General features: G+C 42.9%; 1 protein-coding gene across 1 annotated transcript; it reads right to left on the bottom strand.

The window, feature by feature from the left end:
- Nucleotides 1–5,648: 5,648 nt before the first annotated feature.
- LOC109906531 (zinc finger protein with KRAB and SCAN domains 8-like) lies at nt 5,649–14,917 on the bottom strand. Its single transcript, XM_031792086.1, has 4 exons — nt 14,813–14,917; nt 13,858–13,971; nt 13,385–13,636; nt 5,649–6,951 (listed from the first exon to the last, which is right to left on the bottom strand). Exons 2-4 carry the CDS (start codon nt 13,898–13,900, stop codon nt 6,644–6,646), a joined length of 603 nt encoding a protein of 200 aa, XP_031647946.1. The 5' UTR covers nt 13,901–13,971; nt 14,813–14,917; the 3' UTR covers nt 5,649–6,643.
- Between the last annotated feature and the right edge of the window lie 2,438 nt (nt 14,918–17,355).

Below are 17,355 nucleotides of genomic sequence, written 5' to 3'. Positions count from 1 at the left end.
CTGCTAACCTACAAAGCATTAAATGGACTCTCCGATTTGGCCCTGCCATACATACCTACACGTACGCTACGCTACGGTCGCAAGACACAGGCCTCCTTACTGTCCTTAGAATTTCTAAGCAAACAGCTGGAGGAAGGGCTTTCTCCTATAGAGCTCCATGTGAGAGACGCATACTCGGTCTCAACATTGAAGTCTTTATTGAAGATTCATCTCTTCAGTAGCTCCTATGATTGAGTAGTCTGGCCCAGGGGTGTGAAGGTGAACGAAAAAGCACTGGCGCAACGAACCGCCCGTGCTGTCTCTGCCTGGCCAGTTCCCCTCTCTCCACTGTGATTCTCTGCCTCTAACCCTATTACGGCGGCTGAGTCACTGGCTTACTGGTGCTCTTCCATCCCGTCCCTAGGAGGAGTGCATCACTTGAGTGGGTTGGGTCACTGACGTGATCTTTCTGTCTGGGTTTGGCATCCCCTCGGGTTTGGGCCGTGGGGGAGATCTTTGTGGGCTATACTCAGCCTTGTCTCCGGGTAGTAAGTTGGTGGTTTGAAGATATCCCTCTAGTGGTGTGGGGGCTGTGCTGTGGAAAAGTGGGTGGGGTTATTTACTGCCTGGTTGGCCCTGTCTGGGGGCATCGTCGGGCGGGGCCACAGTGTCTCTCGACCCCTCCTGTCTCAGCCTCCAGTATTTATGCTGCAGTAGTTTATGTGTCGGGGGTCTGTTATATCTGGAGTATTTCTCCTGTCTTAGCCGGTGTCTTGTGTGAATTTAAGAATGCTCCCTCTAATTCTCACTCTCTCCCTCCCCTCCCGGAGGACCTAAGCCCCGGTACAACGCCTCAGGACTACCTGGCCTGACGACTCCTTGCTGTCCCCAGTCCACCTGGTCATGCTGCTGCTCCAGTTTCAACCGGAGCAGCAGATGTGCTACCTTGTCCCGGACCTGATGTTTTTGACTCTATCGCTCTACCGCACCTGCTGTCTCGAACTCTGAATGCTCTACTATGAAAAGCCAACTGACATTTACTCCTGAGGTGCTGACCTGTTGCACCCTCTACAACAACTGCTGTATTATTTGACCCTGCTGGTCATCTATGAACTTTTGAACATCTTGGCCATGTACTGTTATAATCTTAACCTGGCACAGCCAGAAGAGGATTGGCCACCCCTCAGAGCCTGGTTCCTCTCTAGGTTTCTTCCTAGGGAGTTTTTCCTAGCCACCGTGCTTCTACTGTACATCTGCATTGCTTGCTGTTTGGTGTTTTAGGCTGGGTTACTGTATAGCACCTTGTGACATCGGCTGATGTAAAAAGGGCTTTATAAATACATTTGATTGATTGATTGAGGAGGGAGTTTATGTCTTGGACAAGGATGCCTGGGTGACAGTGGACCTTGGTAGTCCCGCAAGCCGCAGACAGGTCAAAATATCTCACCATTGTGCTGCCCACGAAGATGGTGGTGGTGATGGAATCCGATGGGGAAGAAAGAGAGGGAACAGAACAGCCCTGTCTTGGGCAGGGGTAAGGAGGTGAGCTTCGACTTATGCCAGCCTGACTTACTGCACATGTACCAGTAGCAGTGGATGGCGTCAGAATCCTTGGGGAGATGGAGGATGGCCCAATACCTTGTTTCCTTTGGTCAGCAACAAGCTGAGCTTTGGAGGGTGCCTCTGGATGACTGCTGGCTGTTAGTGTGCTCCCAGGATCAGAGCTGACTCCTGGGGCCGGTGTGTCCGCCTCCTGAGGGGCAGAGCTGTTTAATAGCTGGATCTGATCTTCCAGGATATATGGAGGCCGACCAGACTGCCACCCACTCGACCTCCTTTGCCTTGCCAGTGTCCAGTTTCCCACTGGCTGCGGAGTTGAGCTTACCATCTGGATTGGAGCAGGTCAATACCAGCCGACTCATCAACCCCTTGGCCGTAGGAGGCATTCAGAACTGAAATTCTGTGTGCCTGGGCTGCATCAAAGTACTTAGAAAGCACATCTTGTTTTTTCCGCAGCTGAGCTAGCAGCCAAAGAATCTCTTCCCTAAGCTGCTTGATGATGATAAATTCTTTGTCTGTTCCAAATGTATGTTTATCTGTTCCACCTTACTTTCCTCCTCTTGCGTTGATATCATCTCACACCTAGCGCATTTGAGCCCAGACTTAGACACAAATACCACTGGTGTTTTGACTCTAGCACTGTTAGTGTTACCTTGCTCTGTTAGCTTGATGGCTAGCCACTTACTAGTGTTTTTTTTTGCAGGAATCCAGGACACAAACTTGCGGTCCCAGCCGAAAAGGCTAACTGCATCGCGGAATCTTTAGCTATCAAAACTTCCAATGGTTAAAGATCTTGCTGTTTACATGATTAAAAACGATTTAATGAAAACTATTTCTTAAAACAACAGACCGAGTGTAGTCAGGATTGAGGCAAAGATGAACGGAGCAAAGTACAGAGAGATCCTTGATTAAAACCTGCTCCAGAGCACTCAGGATCTTCGACTGGGCAGAAGGTTCACCTTCTAACAGGACAACAACCCTAAGCACACAGCCAAGACAACGCAGGACTGGCTTCAGGACAAGTCTCTGAATATCCTTCAGTGGCCTTGCCAGAGCCCGGACTTGAACACGAACGAACATCTCTGAAGAGACCTGGGAATAGCTGTGTAGCAAAGCTCCCCATCCAACCTGACAGAGCTTGAGAGGATTTGCAGAGAATAATGGGAGAAACTCCCCCAAAAACAGGTGTGCCAAGCTTGTAGCGTCATATCCAAAACGACTGAAGGCTGTAATCACTGCCAAAGGTGCTTCAAAAAAGTACTGAGTAAAGGGTCTGAATACTTAAGTAAATGTGATATTTCAATTTTTTTTTTAATAAATTAGCAACAATTTCAAAAAACAGTTTTTGCTGTCATTATGGTGTATTGTGTGTAGACTGTGTGTAAATATTTAATACATTTTAGAATAAGGCTGTAACCTAACAAAATGTGTAAAAAGTCAAGGGGTCTGAATTCTTTCTGAAGGCACTGTACATAATGGCATTTGCGGTCACTTTTTAGAACAGTGTGTTCCCGCTAATCAATTGCATTTTGGAACATTTGCGCTTATAGCCTACTGCCATATGAGCATTGCTGTGAAGAAATAGCCTAATAGTTTATCTGTTGCAATCAGGCTCATTGCTTTAAAAAACATGTATGCGAGAGGTTGTATTCATTTGGGATCTATCGCATCCCACTGTCAAAGAGCATGTTTGGGATATTTATTTATTACATAGAAGGACAAGTTGACTAATAGAATAGGTAGACTTTTGTACTATGGGGGATAGTAGATTTACATAGGCTAGTGCTTTTGCTGTTCGTTAGGCCTACTCATCTTGTTGGCTGATGAAATGTGAGCTAAATGTGGACAGTTCTTCTAACATCTTCAATATATCCCTCAGTATTCGATTAGAGGGAAGCGCACAGTTGTGTCCCCAATATGTCTGTCTTCACTTGTAGCCTACGTCTTAGCTGAGATGCCTGTGAGAAGGACCCGATCACGTAATGGGCATTGGCTAATAAGAATTTATATATATATCTGAGAGAGCCATGTGAGTGAGAGGTGATTCAGAGCACGGCAGCTGGGAGAAGGGAATTATAATTATTATATTCATCCCAAGGGCACAACGGCTGCAAAAGGCCTGGATTTTTTTAGGGGACATTACGGCCACACAAGTGGTATACCGCCAGGAAATTCGAGGACTGGTGAGAATATTATCAAGTGCTTGATAAATTATGAATGAGAGACTGATGAAGTGTGTGCAGCCTGCACAAGAAACAAATCAGAGCTCATGCCTTTCATTAAACTTTCTTCAAATCATCTTTAGTCGCATTATGCAGCCTTAGAATGTATTAAAAATTGAAAACTTACAGCCTGACGTTTGTATCACAACTAAAGTTGCATAAATAAGTCTAAATTAAGCATACAGGAGGACCTGTTTCTTTGTTAACTGCTCAACACAGAATAGCAACATTTGCGCACTTCCTTGAATATAATTTCTATTTTATTCAGCTATGTTCAATTGTATTCTTCATACTATAAAATAATAACACCACAGAATTCCAAGCAAATCTTGTCTGCTAAATGAACTAGTGTAGCCCACAGCCATGTGGCTTAGCCATATCAGGGCCCAACATAAGGACAACTCAAGAGTATGTTATTCTGTTCTTCTGAAATAGACTACATTTTCTTCATATCGTTTTCTTTAGACCTTTCCAAAATAAAAAAAATATTTTTGAAATGGTTTTATTAAACTTTTTAAAAAGTAGATGTTCCTAAGTTCTGCATCAATGGCTTGTATGCTATGCACGGCAGCCAAGAGATGCTAAACATGTTTATGTTAATCAAATGTAAATTACAGTGAGACAGTAATTTGCTTGACAATCACCAGCAGACAAAATGTCATGACCACCACAGACCTATGCATGCCCCTACCTTTTTTTAAGGTATCTGTGACCAACAGATGCATATCTGTATTCCCAGTTGTGAAATCCATCGATTAGGGCCAAATTCATTTTTTGAATTGACTTATTTCCTTATTTGAACTGTAACTCAGTCAAATCTTTTAAATTGTTGTATGTTGCGTTTATATTTTTGTTCAGTGTTCAAATGCCTCATGAGCTTAGTTCATATGTGGTACCCAATCCGAACACAAAATAAGCTTATTTTACTCAGTCTCAAGTATCTATGCTGCAATAGTCTATGTGCCGGGGGGGCTAGGGTCAGTCTGTTATACCTGGTATAATTCTTGTCATATCTGGTGTCCTGTGTGAATTTAAGTATGCTCCCTCTAATTCTCTCTCTCTCCCGGAGGACCTGAGCCCTAGGATCTTCCCTTGGGACTAACTGGCCTGATGATTCCTGGCTGTCCCCAGTCAACCTGGTCATGCTGCTGCTCCAGTTTCAACTGTTCTGCTTACGGCAAGGGAATCCGGATCTGTTCACCAGACGTGCTACCTTGTCCCAGACCTGCTGTTTTCGACTTTCTCTCTCTCTACCGCACATGATGTCTCGACCTCTGAATGCTCGGCTATGAAAAGCCAACTGACATTTACTCCTGAGGTACTGACCTGTTGCACCCTATCCAAACACTGTGATTATTATTTGACCCTGCTGGTCATCTATGAACATTTGAACATCTCGAAGAACAATTTGGCTTTAAATGGCCATGTACTGTCATAATCTCCACCCAGCACAGCCAGAAGAGGACTGGCCACTCCTCAGAGCATGGTTCCTCTCTAGGTTTCTTCCTAGGTTCCTGCCTTTCTAGGGAGTTTTTCCTAGCCACCGTGCTTCTACATCTCCATTGCTTGCTGTTTGGGGTTTTAGGCTGGGTTTCTGTATAGCACTTTGTGACATCTGCCGATGTAAAAAGGGCTTTATAAATACATTTGATTGAAACGAAATATTTCAAACTTAACCGTGTAGCCTCAAAATATTGTTAAAACGATCATTTAGATATCATAGATGGTCAGTACCGGTCTATGAATTTGAGAGTGGTTACATTTCTCCACACCCATCCCAAAGCTTTTCACTGAAACATGGGCAGGAAGAAGGCTTTGTTATTGTTTCTACTGCGAATTGCCCCATTAAAGAATAATATCACACTAAAACGTACAAAAAGAAGCATGTGTTGATTAGTGCAGACTTTAAATGAGTGAGAATTTTCTGACGTGGTATAATAATACTGATGAGAACATTCATTTCAACAACTTATCAATGTTCTCAGAACAACATCACATTTTCATACACCTTTAGCTTGACGACTAATACACAAATTAACTCAATAAAATACATTGACAAGAAATGCACATTATTCATTGATTTAACCATTTAGATTTAGAAATATCCAAATCATTATCAAATACATTTTTCAACATCCAAACAATTTATCCAATCAAATTAATTTAGCAATATCCAAATCATATTTTCAATTCAAGAGGTTTTCAAGATTAGAATTAATAAATGCAAAATACCATTAATCTATATAATAATTGTATAAACTAACGTCCTGTCCAGGGGGTGTACTTGTACATCAAGCTGCCTCAATCTACAGAAATACGAACAGGAGCCTATCAACCTTCTGGCTTAGAATAGCCAAGCCCTGTGCAAGTTGTCACTTAAATAATTTACATTTTAAAATATCCAAATCATAAAATGAACATCTAAGGGGTTTATTATTGTATTCAATATATCATAATACAAAATTAATACATCTGAATTTATATATAATCATGTCCAAAACAATAATACAAAAATATGCCTATTTTCAAGCAAGCTTTCAAATATACAATTTGATTTCATAAGGCATAAACAAAAACACAAATTCTCAAGTCAAAAACATAAGTCTGAACACAGCCTTTCTAGTCTCTCATGTGATTTCAGGTCCTCTAACTGGGAAAATGTATTTTCACAATGAGAGCAGTGGTATGTCTTCTGCTCCTGTGTATGTATCCTTTCATGCCTATACAGGCCCCCTAACTTAGTAAAACTCTTTCCACACAGAGAGCATTGGAAGGGCTTCTCTCCTGTGTGTGTCCTCTTGTGCTTATTTAGGGCCGCTACCTGGGTAAAACGCTTTCCACAGTAGGAACATTGGAAAGGCTTTTCTCCGGTGTGTGCCCTCTCATGCGTTTTCAGGCTCCCTAACCAGGTAAAAGTTGTCCCACATTTTGAGCAGCAGTAATGCTTCTCTCCAGTGTATTCTTTGATGTATTAATAAATACCCTACATCGTTAAAACTCTTTCCACATTGGGCGCAGTGGTGAGGCTTTTCTCCTGTGTGTGTTCTCTCATGTTTTTTCAGGCTCCCTAACTTGGCAAATCTCTTTCCACACTGAGAACAGTGGTGTTGTCTCGGTGGTTTGGGTGTCTCTGGGTCTGGTTCCCCTGAAGGACTCTTCCTGCTGTCATGGCGAGAGTCAGCTCCCTCTCCTGCCAAAGACAAACGGAGTGATAAAGGATAAAACAGTCTTCACATGAGTTTTAATCCAAATTAGATTGCTAAAAACCCGAAGGCTAGTTTTCACAACATTTCATCATTAAATATAAATCTTGCTGCGTTATTTTGTCTCCATTTTTGGGGGGGTATAAGAATGATGTAGAGCTTCAAATCTAAATCTTGCTCTCTTGGAATGTCACGTTTTTAGGCTCAGCAGAGCACAATTATTAAGCAATGAGGCCTGATGGGGTGTGGTATATTGCCCATATACACAACAAACCCCTGAAGTGATTTATTGCTATTGGGCAATTCCACAGTTACTGAATTGCCCTGAGACTCACTTTAAAATGTATGCCAATTATGTATGCCTGTACAGTAGATTTCAGTACACTGTACTGTATTGTACTGAACGATACTCTACTGAACACTACTCTACTGTCCTATACTTTCTATAATGAAAAATACAATACTTTACTCTATTCTACTGTACTCAAACCTACTCTTCTGTGCTGTACTCTAGTTATCTGTACTTTGATGTCCAAACTTGTGAAACATAGACATCTATGAGGGGCGGAGTTCATTAGAATAATAGCTATTGTGTAGAATAATAACTAAACACGCAAAAGAGGATATTACATTTTCGACCTTTGTGTACCTATTCAGGATACATCACCATGAAGATAATGACATGAATAATTATGGATTTCTGTATAGTACAGCTCATGGACCCATTACGTAATTATGTTACCGGATGTTAAGTCACATCAATAACCAAAATAGATTTTTAAAACTCAATGTGTCATAATACAGCTGCAGTGTTGGGGAATGTTACTTTTTAAAGTAACTTGTTACGTTACTTGCTGTGGAAAGTAACTCGTTACATTACTTTGCGATACCAAAAAAAGAAAACCCTCTGAAGATGCCTTGCGTGTGTTGGTCATTCTTACGCACACAACCTATGAATGGCTTGCATACTAGCCTACTACCATACATAAAGTTGCTTCTCAATGAAGATGACAGTTGATGCACAAAGCATTGGGTTGGAAACATAAGTTCTTGAACTATTACTGTACAGTACACACACAGATGGACATGCTGCTCAACTTCGACTTGTTACTGTTGGACATGGAGTAAACTTTGAACATTGATATACTAGAGACATGATAGATCAGAAGCATAGTATATAAAGGAGTGAAAGAGACAGGTTTTTATATCAGAAGATAATAGTTCTCTATAGAAAGACAGATGGCTTTGGAATGTGTTGGGTGGGCGGGAGGAAGAAACAGGATTGCTATAGGGGAAGCGGATGGACATCCGTGGATTAGGCAAAGGAGTGGTTGAGGTCAGATCCCCGAAGGGAGAAATTAATTGTTCATTACTCTATTACCCTCTTCCTGTCGAACCATAAGATGTAAGGATTGGAGAGAAGGAGGAGTGCCTAAAGCGGAGTGTATATACAGTTGAAGTCGGAAGTTTACATACACCTTAGCCAAATACATTTAAACTCCGTTTTTCACAATTCCTGACATTTAATCCTAGTAAAAATTCCCTGTTTTAGGTCAGTTAGGATCACCACTTTATTTTAAGAATGTGAAATGTCAGAATAATAATAGATAATTATTTATTTCAGCTTTTACTTCTTTCATCACATTCCCAGTGAGTCAGAAGTTTACATACACTCAATTAGTATTTGGTAGCACTGTCTTTAAATTGATTAACTTGGGTCAAACGTGTCGGGTAGCCTTCCACCAGCTTCCCACAATAAGTTTGGTGAATTTTGGCCCATTCCTCCTGGCAAAATAAAGTTCTGAACCGGTTCGAATCCAAAAAAGTAAAAGATTTATATTGTTCCTTTCTGTTCCTTTTTAAACAGAAATTAAGTTACTTCACCAATCAGTGTGGATAGAGCAGCTTGCTATGGAACGGGCAAGCTATTTACATGCATTTGACAGACAGCACGGGGCATTGGCTTGAAGCACAGGGCATCTTGTTGTTATGACGTGCATGATTTGAATTAGGTCCATAGAATTATACCATTTGAGGAGTGGATTCAATGAAGGAACTGAATGTCTTTGAACTTAAGAGAGAGTTGGCTTTCGATGGACCAGAGCAAGCTAGCTGGCTAACAAGCTTGTCTGTGCAGAGAGGCAGCAGAATTGAAAAAACAAACAAATTAAATCCAATGTGAAACATGATAACTACAGTATCCATAACTAGCATTGAAAAATGTAATCCATTGCCTCCCGGGTGGTGCAGCAGTCTAAAGCATGAATCGCAGTGCTAGAGGCATCCCTACTGACCCGGGTTCAATCCCAGACTGTGTTGCAGACGGCGAGACCAGAATACCCATGAGGCGGCCCACAATTGGCCCAGCGTTGTCCGAGTTAGGGGAGGGTTTGACCGGTCAGGATGTCCTTGTCCCATAGCGCTCTAGCGATTCTTTGTGGTGGGCCGGGCGCAAGCACGCTGACACAGTCGCCAGTTGCACCGTGTTTCCCCTGACACATTGGTGCGGTTTAAACGAGCAGTGTGTCAAGAAGCAGAGAGGCTTGGCAGGGTCATGTTTCGGAGGACGCACGGTTCTTGACCTTTGCCTCTCCCGAGTCCGTACGGGAGTTGCAGCGATGAGACAAGACTAACTACCAATTGGATACCTCGAAATTGGGGAGAAAAAGGGGTAAAAAGTTATGAAAAAAGTTCATTCATTCTTCTCTAATTAAAATCTAAGGGGGGGCAGGTAGTCTCCACGCACACACACAGACATTTTCAGCTGGCAGGCAGGCACTGGAATACGTTTGAGTGAGAGTTTTGCGTACGTACTTTGTTGCATTTTTGTGGGACTAAAAAAATAAGTGCCTGTAACGTAAAAGAACGTTATTAACCAGATCTCATGCTTTTAAAATAACGGTTTTGTTTCAAAACAGTATATATCACTTTCGTTCCCAATTTTGATTCTGATTCTCAAAATGTTTTGCTATTTTCCGGTTTTTGGTTCTATTCCCTGAATCGGTTCCAACACCTGGGTGTTTCAAACTCAAAGCAGATAGCCCTCGACCCTAAAGCCCTTGAATGACGTTTTACATTGTCATATCCGAGTGTACCTTAAAATGTCCCTTACCAAGCAAGGGAAAGTGATGATCAGAGAGGCAGCTTAAAAACAACCAACCTAAAGCTATTAATGTACCTTGTAAGCTAACGTATGTAGCTAGCACTCCTGTCAGGTAGCTAGCTACAGTTAACCATAACTGGCTAGCTAGTTTAATAGTTTGGTGATTTATTCCAATACATTTAAAAATTCCCCAAAATATGTTTATGAATCTAGCAACGTTTTATAGGCTACTCACTACAAGACTAAGCCAGTTTGCCAACGCTAAAACCAAAGTCTAGCGTAGCACCTCGTATTAACAGCATATTCAACAGCGTGGGGTTGAGGGGCTGGCGATGTTGTGGACGGGAGAGCAAGTCCGTGGCCTTCTTCTGCAGCTGGGGACTCCGGCGGCTCCTACAGGTGTTGCACACTGGGAGGCACTGGCAGTGGTGATGCAGCTGTCAGGAGTGGTTCCAGCGGGGGTCCAGCAGAGGCGATGGCGTCGATGGTCTCATCCATGGCAGCCATCTCCTGTGTTCTGAAGACTGCCCGACGCTCTTTCTCCTCTGGCTCAGCCCTCTCCTTCTCACCCACGTGTGTATTCCTCCCCGGTGCTGGTGGGAGGCACAGTGCTTCTGGTTCCAGGAGAGGCAGTGCTAGGACCTGGTAGGGACCGAGACGGCATTAAACGGGACCCTTCAATGGCTGAAGGGTCAAAAGGGAAGAGGCCACACTTCTTGAACCCTTCCACCACATAGCGCATGCCCTTGCAGTGCTGGTATGGGTAGCAGAATACTCTGGCAAATTCTGATTTGTTTACCATGTAGGAGTGGTTAAAATGGCTAAGGTCTCCAGCTACCTTGGAGAATTCAGCCTTTAAAGGGCCAAAGTATGTCACGTCCAGCAGCTGCAGGACATGAGTGCAGTGTGGTGGAAGACAAAGAAGTATAACCCCTTCCCTTAGTGCCTCCGCGAGCACCTCGAGGCCCATGTGGCTCTTGTCCCCATCAAAGAGGAGAAGGAGAGGGTGCTCCTTCACTGCATGCTTAATGAAGTGTTGAAACCACTTCCTGAACAGGTTCCCGTCAATGTAACCACTGTTTGACCGCACATACAAGGCTTGGGGGGGGGGCCTCCCAGTGTATAGTGGCCACCGGGGAAACACTTGGGGTAGATAATAAACAGGGGAACGTCCTCCCCAGCTGCGTTGAAGCAGGCCAGCACTGTGATGTGCTCCTTGGTCCCCATAACCTGCTGGTACGTGTGTTTTGGACCTCGGTGAGCCAGCACTTTGTAACTGCTCTGGTTGCTATGGAACCCAGACTCACTGCAGTTATAGATTTGTCTGGGTTTCTCCCTCAGCACACTCTCCTTCATAAAAAGTGAAGGGGCCTACCGGGTGGCGCAGTGGTCACTGCATCGCAGCGCTAGCTGTTCCACCAGAGAATCTGGGTTCGCGCCCAGGCTCTGTCGCAGCCGGCCGTGACTGGGAGGTCCGTGGGGCGACGCACAATTGGCCTAGCGTCGTTCAGGATAGGCCGGTAGGGATATTCTTGTCTCATCACTCACCAGCAACTCCTGTGGCGGGCCGGGCGCAGTGCACGCTAACCAAGGTCGCCAGGTGCACTGTGTTTCCTCCGACATATTGGTGCGGCTGGCTTCCGGGTTGGATGCACGCTGTGTTAAGAAGCAGTGCGGCTTGGTTGGGTTGTGTTTCGGGGGACGCATGGCTTTCGACCTTCGTCTCTCCCGAGCCCGTGTGGGAGTTGTAGCGATGAGACAAGATAGTAATTACTAACAATTGGATACCACGAAATTGGGGAGAAATTGTCAGATGTGTGGCACACTGAGCTCTCCCCCTGTCTAGGGTGTCCGGCCTCCTCATGCTCAGGTCCTTGTGCCTCCTCCTGAACATTTCCCACCACCTCTTCCTCAGTGGTGAGATTGTTTCCCCCTGGGTGTCGACAGTATCTTAGTTAATGTATACATTAAAAAATAAATACAACTTTCAGTCTTCGTAAGTCTGTAAACAAAATAGGCCTTCTGGTCATACAAGAAAAAAAAAATTGAGGTATCGGAGTAAACCCGAAAAATAGTCACCTGATGCTTGTTAGGTAACATTAATCAATACAAGCAAAATGAGAATATCATGGCCGAAACCATCAATCTGTTCCTTCTGGTGGGATTGTAGGGAGGAATATGGATTTCTGAACCGTTGATGAAGCCTCGACCTCCGACAAAGTAAGCGGCCTTTCCCTCATTTCGTGCTACCTTGATCGTTGGCCACAACTTGTTCCTTCTTTCTATGTCCTCCAGGCTGAGATGCTCAGCAAAACAGCTCTGGAGGAAGGCGTTCTTCCTAGCAGCTTTCCAGACAGCATCCCTGTAGAATCTGGCAGTGAAGTGTATGATGATACCCCTTGGTCTTGAATCGTTTGCTGTTGCATCTTTCAGAGAATATGCACAACATCGATGGTATCACCAACTTTGTTCTTCTCTGCAGGCATAACTCCTTGGCAGATGCAGATAGTCTCTCCTCACACATCCTCATTCTCCACCTCTGGCACGCAGTAGAGTCTCAGGTTCCATCTTCTTGTGTATTGTTCCAGATCAGTGAGACGTCTATGGGAGACATTGTTATTCTTTTCCACACTTTTTTCAACTTTTGCCACTCTCATTTTCCCATCCTTGATCCCACTACATGCAAACTCCAGTCTTTTTCAAGCCTTCGATAACCATGGTGTTCGCGCCTACCATTTTCTCAATGGCGTCAGACCTGGAGTTGATGAGTAAGGAGATGCCACGATGTCAGAGTTCATGTTGGGTTTTTTAGAGGGTGGAGGTTTGCACGGAGTAACCGGTAAAGAGGGGAATTCATCATCTTCAACAGCATGATATTATCCATAGGGCAAGCATAGTTATGACAGTTGTCTATAAACACGGAAAAGCATACAATTTATTAGGCTACTGATGCAATAAGTTATGAACTTCACAGGTTGGTGAAAGTGCAAGGTGATGAGCTTGATGCTACTTTCCAATAAATACCGAGTGTCTTATTCTATTGACATGATGATCGATGCTTGTCCATAATGTAATAATCACTATACAATTATTCGGTACATGGGAATTTAAAGCAAAAGGTATTTATGTGCACTACGTCATCACGCGCCGACTTTTATCCTCAAGTGAATTTGATGGAAACATCTCTGGTTGGAAAATGCGAAGATTTTATTTATACTCGCATGAAAATCTGTTGCCAATTAGATGGAAACCTAGCTACTTACTAGCGAACTCTGAATATCTAAATTAAAAACCCATTACGACGGTAAGTTACTTACTAGTGTTAATCAGATATCCGGTCTCCTCTGTCAATGTGACAGTAATCTCCCCTTCCTTCTTCACTCCATGAACTGCAGTAGCCTCTTTCATGGCTACATCCTCCTCGTCTTTAATTCTGAACGCGTATTCCTCTTCTTTGACTGTAACAGTCTCTCCCTCTACTTCTTTTTTCACTGTGACATCAACCTCTTCCTTCTCTTCTTTCACGACAATGGTCAGCCACAGACCCTCTTTCTCCGTCCAGCAGACCTCTTTTTTTTTTTTTTAACAGGGGGAGAGTAGTTTAGTGAGCTCATGGTCGGGGATAAAAACTAGCTAAATTCGTGCTAACTTAACCAGCCACTTAGCTGACTAACAACAAAGTATGACATTAAATGGGGTAACAAGTAGATAAAACACTGCGAGTAATATACACCAAAACAACCGACAGTAAAGCGCTTGAGTGTTTCGGCTATGTTGGCTATCAACCTACCGAGGTAGTTGACCAACGATAGCTGTTGTTGTTGAAGAAGCATCTGGTCCCGCCCACTAGAATTTACGTCACATGAGCAGCATCGCCCGAAAGACGCACATCGCCATCTGCTGACTGGAATGAGTAACGCAGTTGAGAGAAGTTTATTTTATTTCCAGACAAATGCTGTGTTCGAATACTCATACTAACCGTACTATTTGTGACGTTAATTGAGTATAGTATGCATATATATCTATATCTATATATATTTATTAGTTAGAATGCCAAAAGTTCTATCGGCTATCTACTCTGATTTCAGAGCACTCTCGTCTGAGTGTACCAGAGCGTGGAATAATGAATTTAGTAGCGCTCAACACCAGTTAAATATGGCCAGTGTCGGTAAACATCGGCAAAAAAAAGCGTAATTAAATTGTTGCCAGCAGCACAGTTACATTCACCAACGCTCTGGATAACATGAAAACTGCCTAACCAGCTCTGCTAGGGCGAGTAAAATGGTCAGTGGTCTCATTTGTGTCTGGAAGGAGCTAGCAAGCTAGCCAGCGTTAGCTTGGGTGCTTGACTGCAGTTGTAAGGTCAGAATGTTCAAATCAACCCTAAACGTCCCGAGCGTCCAGTGTGCGCTTTGAGAGCGAAACGCTCTGGATTTACAAACAGACAATCCGACAATGCTCCGAATTTAAGAGCGCACTCCACATTGAATTTAAGAACACACCCGAAGTCGTAAAATGTCTAACTAGTCATTTGTTACGTTAACTAGTTAGCAAGAGGTTGCATAGCAACAGCATCAACTTCCGGTAGCTTGGCGACGAGCTTGTACACTCAACTGAAAGCATACTGTTCGTTTACAGCATTTTAGTATAAACTAATAGTATGTTAGTATGGGTATTCGAACACAGCTGTAAAGTGTAGTTTTTATTTATTTAATAAAATCTGAAGTAAAATTGAGCAATCTCACCTTGGCACGGTATAGGCAGCTATTGGTTCGAAGGTTGAACTCGTATTTTGAAGGGACAGGAAGTGTTGGCTGTCTAATGACAGGCATTCCACATTTAACCTCACCGACAGGTGAAAATCAAAGAGAATTCATCAAAAACAATACTGCTTTCAGAAATTATTCACACCTCGTGACTTTTTCCACATTTTGTTGTGTTATAACGTACTTTTTTTTATGGAAAATCAAACAATAATATATCTTGATTAGATAAGTATTAATTCAAACCCCCTGAGACAATAAATATTAGAATCAACTTTGGCAGGGATTAGTCTTTCTGGGTAAATCTCTAAGAGCTTTGCACACCTGGATTTAAAAAAAATATATATTATAATTTCACCTTTATTTAACCAGGTAGTTCTCATTTACAACTGCAAACTGGCCATGATAAAGCAAAGCAGTGCAACAAAAACAACAACACAGAGTTACACATAAACAAACATAGTCAATAATACAATAAAACATAAATATAGAGAAATCTTTGTACAGTGTGTGCAAATGTAGAAGAGTAGGGAGGTAGGTAATAAATAGGCCATAGAGGCGAAATAATTACTTTTTAGCATTAACACTGGAGTGATAGATGTGCAGATGATGATGTGCAAGTAGAGGTACTGGGGTGCAAAAGAGCAACGGGATAAGTAATAATATGGGGATGAGGTAGTTGGGTGTGCTATTTGCAGATTGGCTGTGTACAGGTACAGTGATCTATCGGTAAGCTGCTCTAACAGCTGATGCTTAAAGTTAGAGAGGGAGATATAAGACTCCACCTTCAGAGATTTTTGAAATTCGTTCCAGCAGAGAACTGGGAGGAAAGGCGGCCAAAGTAAGTGTTGGCATTATGGATGACCAGTGCAATATACCTACTGGAGCGCATGGTGGGTGTTGCTATGGTGACCAGTGAGCTGAGATAAAGCGGAGCTTTACCTAGCAAAGCCTTATAGATGACCTGGAGCCAGTGGGTTTGGCGACGGATATGTAGTGAGGGCCAGTCAACGAGAGCATACAGGTCGCAGGGGTGGGTAGTACATGGGGCTTTGTTGACGAAACAGATGGCACTGTGATAGACTTCATCCAGTTTTTTAAAATATTTTTATTTTATTTAACTAGGCAAGTCAGTTAAGAACTAATTCTTATTTTCAATGACGGCCTAGGAACAGTGGGTTAACTGCCTGTTCAGGGGCAGAACGACAGATTGTACCTTGTCAGCTCGGGGGGTTGAACTTGCAATCTTCCGGTTACTAGTCCAACTCTCGAACCACTAGGCTACCCTGCCGCCCACTAGGCTACCCTTGCTGAGTGTTTGGGACTATTTTGTAAATGACATCCCCGAAGTCAAGGATTGGTAGGATAGTCAGTTTTACGAGGGTATGTTTGGCAGCATGAGTGAAGGAGGCTTTGTTGCGAAATATGAAGCCGATTCTAGATTTCATTTTGGATTGGAGATGCTTAATGTGAGTCTGGAAGGAGAGTTTACAGTCTAACCAGACACCTAGGTATTTGTAGTTGTCCACATATTCTAGGTCAGAACCATCCAGAGTAGTGGTTCTAGTCGGGCGTGAGGGTGTGAGCAGCGATCGGTTGAAGAGCATGTCCTTAGTTTTACTAGCATTTAAAAGCAGTTGGAGGCCACGGAAGGAGTGTTGTATGGTGTTGAAACTCGTTTGGAGGTTTGTTAGCACAGTGTCCAAAGAAGGGCCAGATGTATACAGAATGGTGTACAATATTGTATGTAGAATTGTACAATATTTGCTTATTATTCTTTAAAACATTCTTTATGCTCTGTCAAGGTAGTTGTTGATCATTGTTAGACTAGCCATTTTCATTGCTAGCCATTTTCAAGTCTTGCCATAGATTTTCAAGCCGGTTTAAGTCAAAACTGTAACTTGGTTACACAGGAACATTCAATGTCGTCTTGGGAAGAAACTCCAGTGTATATTTGGCCTAGTGTTTTAAGTAAGTGTCCTGCTGAAATGTGAATGTCTCCCACTGTCTGTTGGAAAGCAGATTGAACCAAGTCTTCCTTGACGGTTTTGCCTGTACTCAATTCCATACCCATAACATGATGCAGCCACCACTATGCTTGAAAATATGAAGAGTGGTACTCAGTGATGTATTGTGTTGGATATGCCCCAAACATAACTCTTTGTATTCAGGACAATTTGTTTTATTTCTTTGCCACATTTCTTGCACTATACATGTTTTGGAATATTTGTATTCAGCACAGGCTTCCTTCTTTTCACTCAGTCATGTATGTTAGTATTGTGGAGTAACACCAATGTTGTTGATCTATCGTCAGTTATCTCCTATCACAGCCATTCATCTCTGTAACAGTTTTAAAATCCTAATTGGCCTCATGGTGAAATCCCTGAGAGGTTTCCTTCCTAGTTAGGAAGGACGCCTGTTTCTTTGTAGTGACTGGACACCATCCAACGTGTAATTAATAACTTCACCATGCTCAAAGGGATATTAAATGTCTGCTTTTTAAATAAAAAAATATCTACCAATAT

The sequence above is a fragment of the Oncorhynchus kisutch genome, linkage group LG16, assembly GCF_002021735.2.
Source record: "Oncorhynchus kisutch isolate 150728-3 linkage group LG16, Okis_V2, whole genome shotgun sequence".
NCBI lineage: Eukaryota > Metazoa > Chordata > Actinopteri > Salmoniformes > Salmonidae > Oncorhynchus > Oncorhynchus kisutch.
The sequence above is the reverse complement of the archived record's forward strand: the minus strand, read 5'-3'. Positions and strand labels throughout refer to the sequence as shown.

Bases quoted from the DNA above. Each gene is read 5' to 3' on its own strand.
- LOC109906531 (XM_031792086.1), bottom strand. From the start codon at position 13,900: ATGCTTCTTCAACAACAACAGCTATCGTTGGTCAACTACCTCG. The intron at 13,637-13,857 runs GTAGGTTGATAG...AAAAAAAAAAAG, and splicing joins ATCGTTGGTCAACTACCTCG to AGGTCTGCTGGACGGAGAAA. The intron at 6,952-13,384 runs GTAAGTAACTTA...TGTCTTTGGCAG, and splicing joins CGGATATCTGATTAACACTA to GAGAGGGAGCTGACTCTCGC.